General features: G+C 39.4%; 1 protein-coding gene across 1 annotated transcript; it reads right to left on the reverse strand.

Annotated features, from left to right (window-relative positions):
* Positions 1–20: 20 nt before the first annotated feature.
* Positions 21–654, reverse strand: HELRODRAFT_93104 (hypothetical protein; the record flags this gene model as incomplete). The annotated part of the gene is made up of 2 exons (XM_009026196.1): positions 21–266; positions 562–654. Coding segments are annotated over 2 exons (339 nt in total), but the record flags the coding sequence as incomplete, so codon positions are not given.
* Between the last annotated feature and the right edge of the window lie 379 nt (positions 655–1,033).

Here is a 1,033-nt window from a genome sequence, read left to right on the forward strand (position 1 = left end):
AAGCAGGCATTCCAATGAAAAATTACAAACAAATAGTGCAAGAGTGCAACCGTCCTTACAACATTTGGATAGTTCGTATGACGTTCAGTTCTATCTAGAAACTCCCAGAATCTATAAACTTTCACCAATCTGAATGAGCGCAAGAGGGATTTGAACCCGAGACTGAGGTATAAGAAGTCGAGAGGCAGCAAGCACAGCATGTCTACGTAGAAGGTTGTACTGTTGAAGTAGTGTAGCCGCATTTTTTGCGGGTCTGTTTGTAGCACCTGGATGTAGGGGGTGAGAGGGTGAATGGGGTAAAGTTGGAGGTTAATTTGGTTTTTTAATCAATCAATAAATCAATGGATTGATCAATCAATCAACCAATCAACCAACCAACCATCCAAAAAACCAATCAATCAATCAATCAACCATTCAACTCGCCAACCCAGCAACCAACCACTCAACCAGTCAACCAATCAACCAGTCAACCAATCAATCACCAATCAATCACCAACCAATTGATCACCAATCAATCACCAACCAATCAATCACCAATCAATCAATTAAAATATTTCAAACTCCGTCATCTAGAAAACCGGTTCTGAAATGGAAGGCTATATCGAGTAGGTATATGAAATCTGCGCTGTAATCAAGTGGAAACCATACCACCATTGTGGAAGGTTTGATTTCATCAAAAGAAAATCTGATGATAATGATGATGAGGATGGTGGAGATTATGGTGATGATGATGGAGATGATGGTGAGGATGAAGATGATGAAGATGATAGTGATGATGGTGATGATGATGGAGAGGATGATGGAAATGGTGGTGATGGTGGTGATGATGAAGATGGTAGTGATGATGGTGAAGATGAAGATAATGGTGGTGATAGTAATAATGGTGAAGATGGTGATGGTGGGGGTGATGAGGGTGATGGTGATGTTGAGAGTAGAGACATTTGTGATGATGAAAATGACCAAAGTCTTTACGTATTTCTTGAAAAGAGAATTTTAAGATGATGATAAGAACGGTGGTGTTAAAAATAATTAA

Source organism: Helobdella robusta (genome assembly GCF_000326865.2).
Source record: "Helobdella robusta unplaced genomic scaffold HELROscaffold_4552, whole genome shotgun sequence".
Lineage (NCBI taxonomy): Eukaryota > Metazoa > Annelida > Clitellata > Rhynchobdellida > Glossiphoniidae > Helobdella > Helobdella robusta.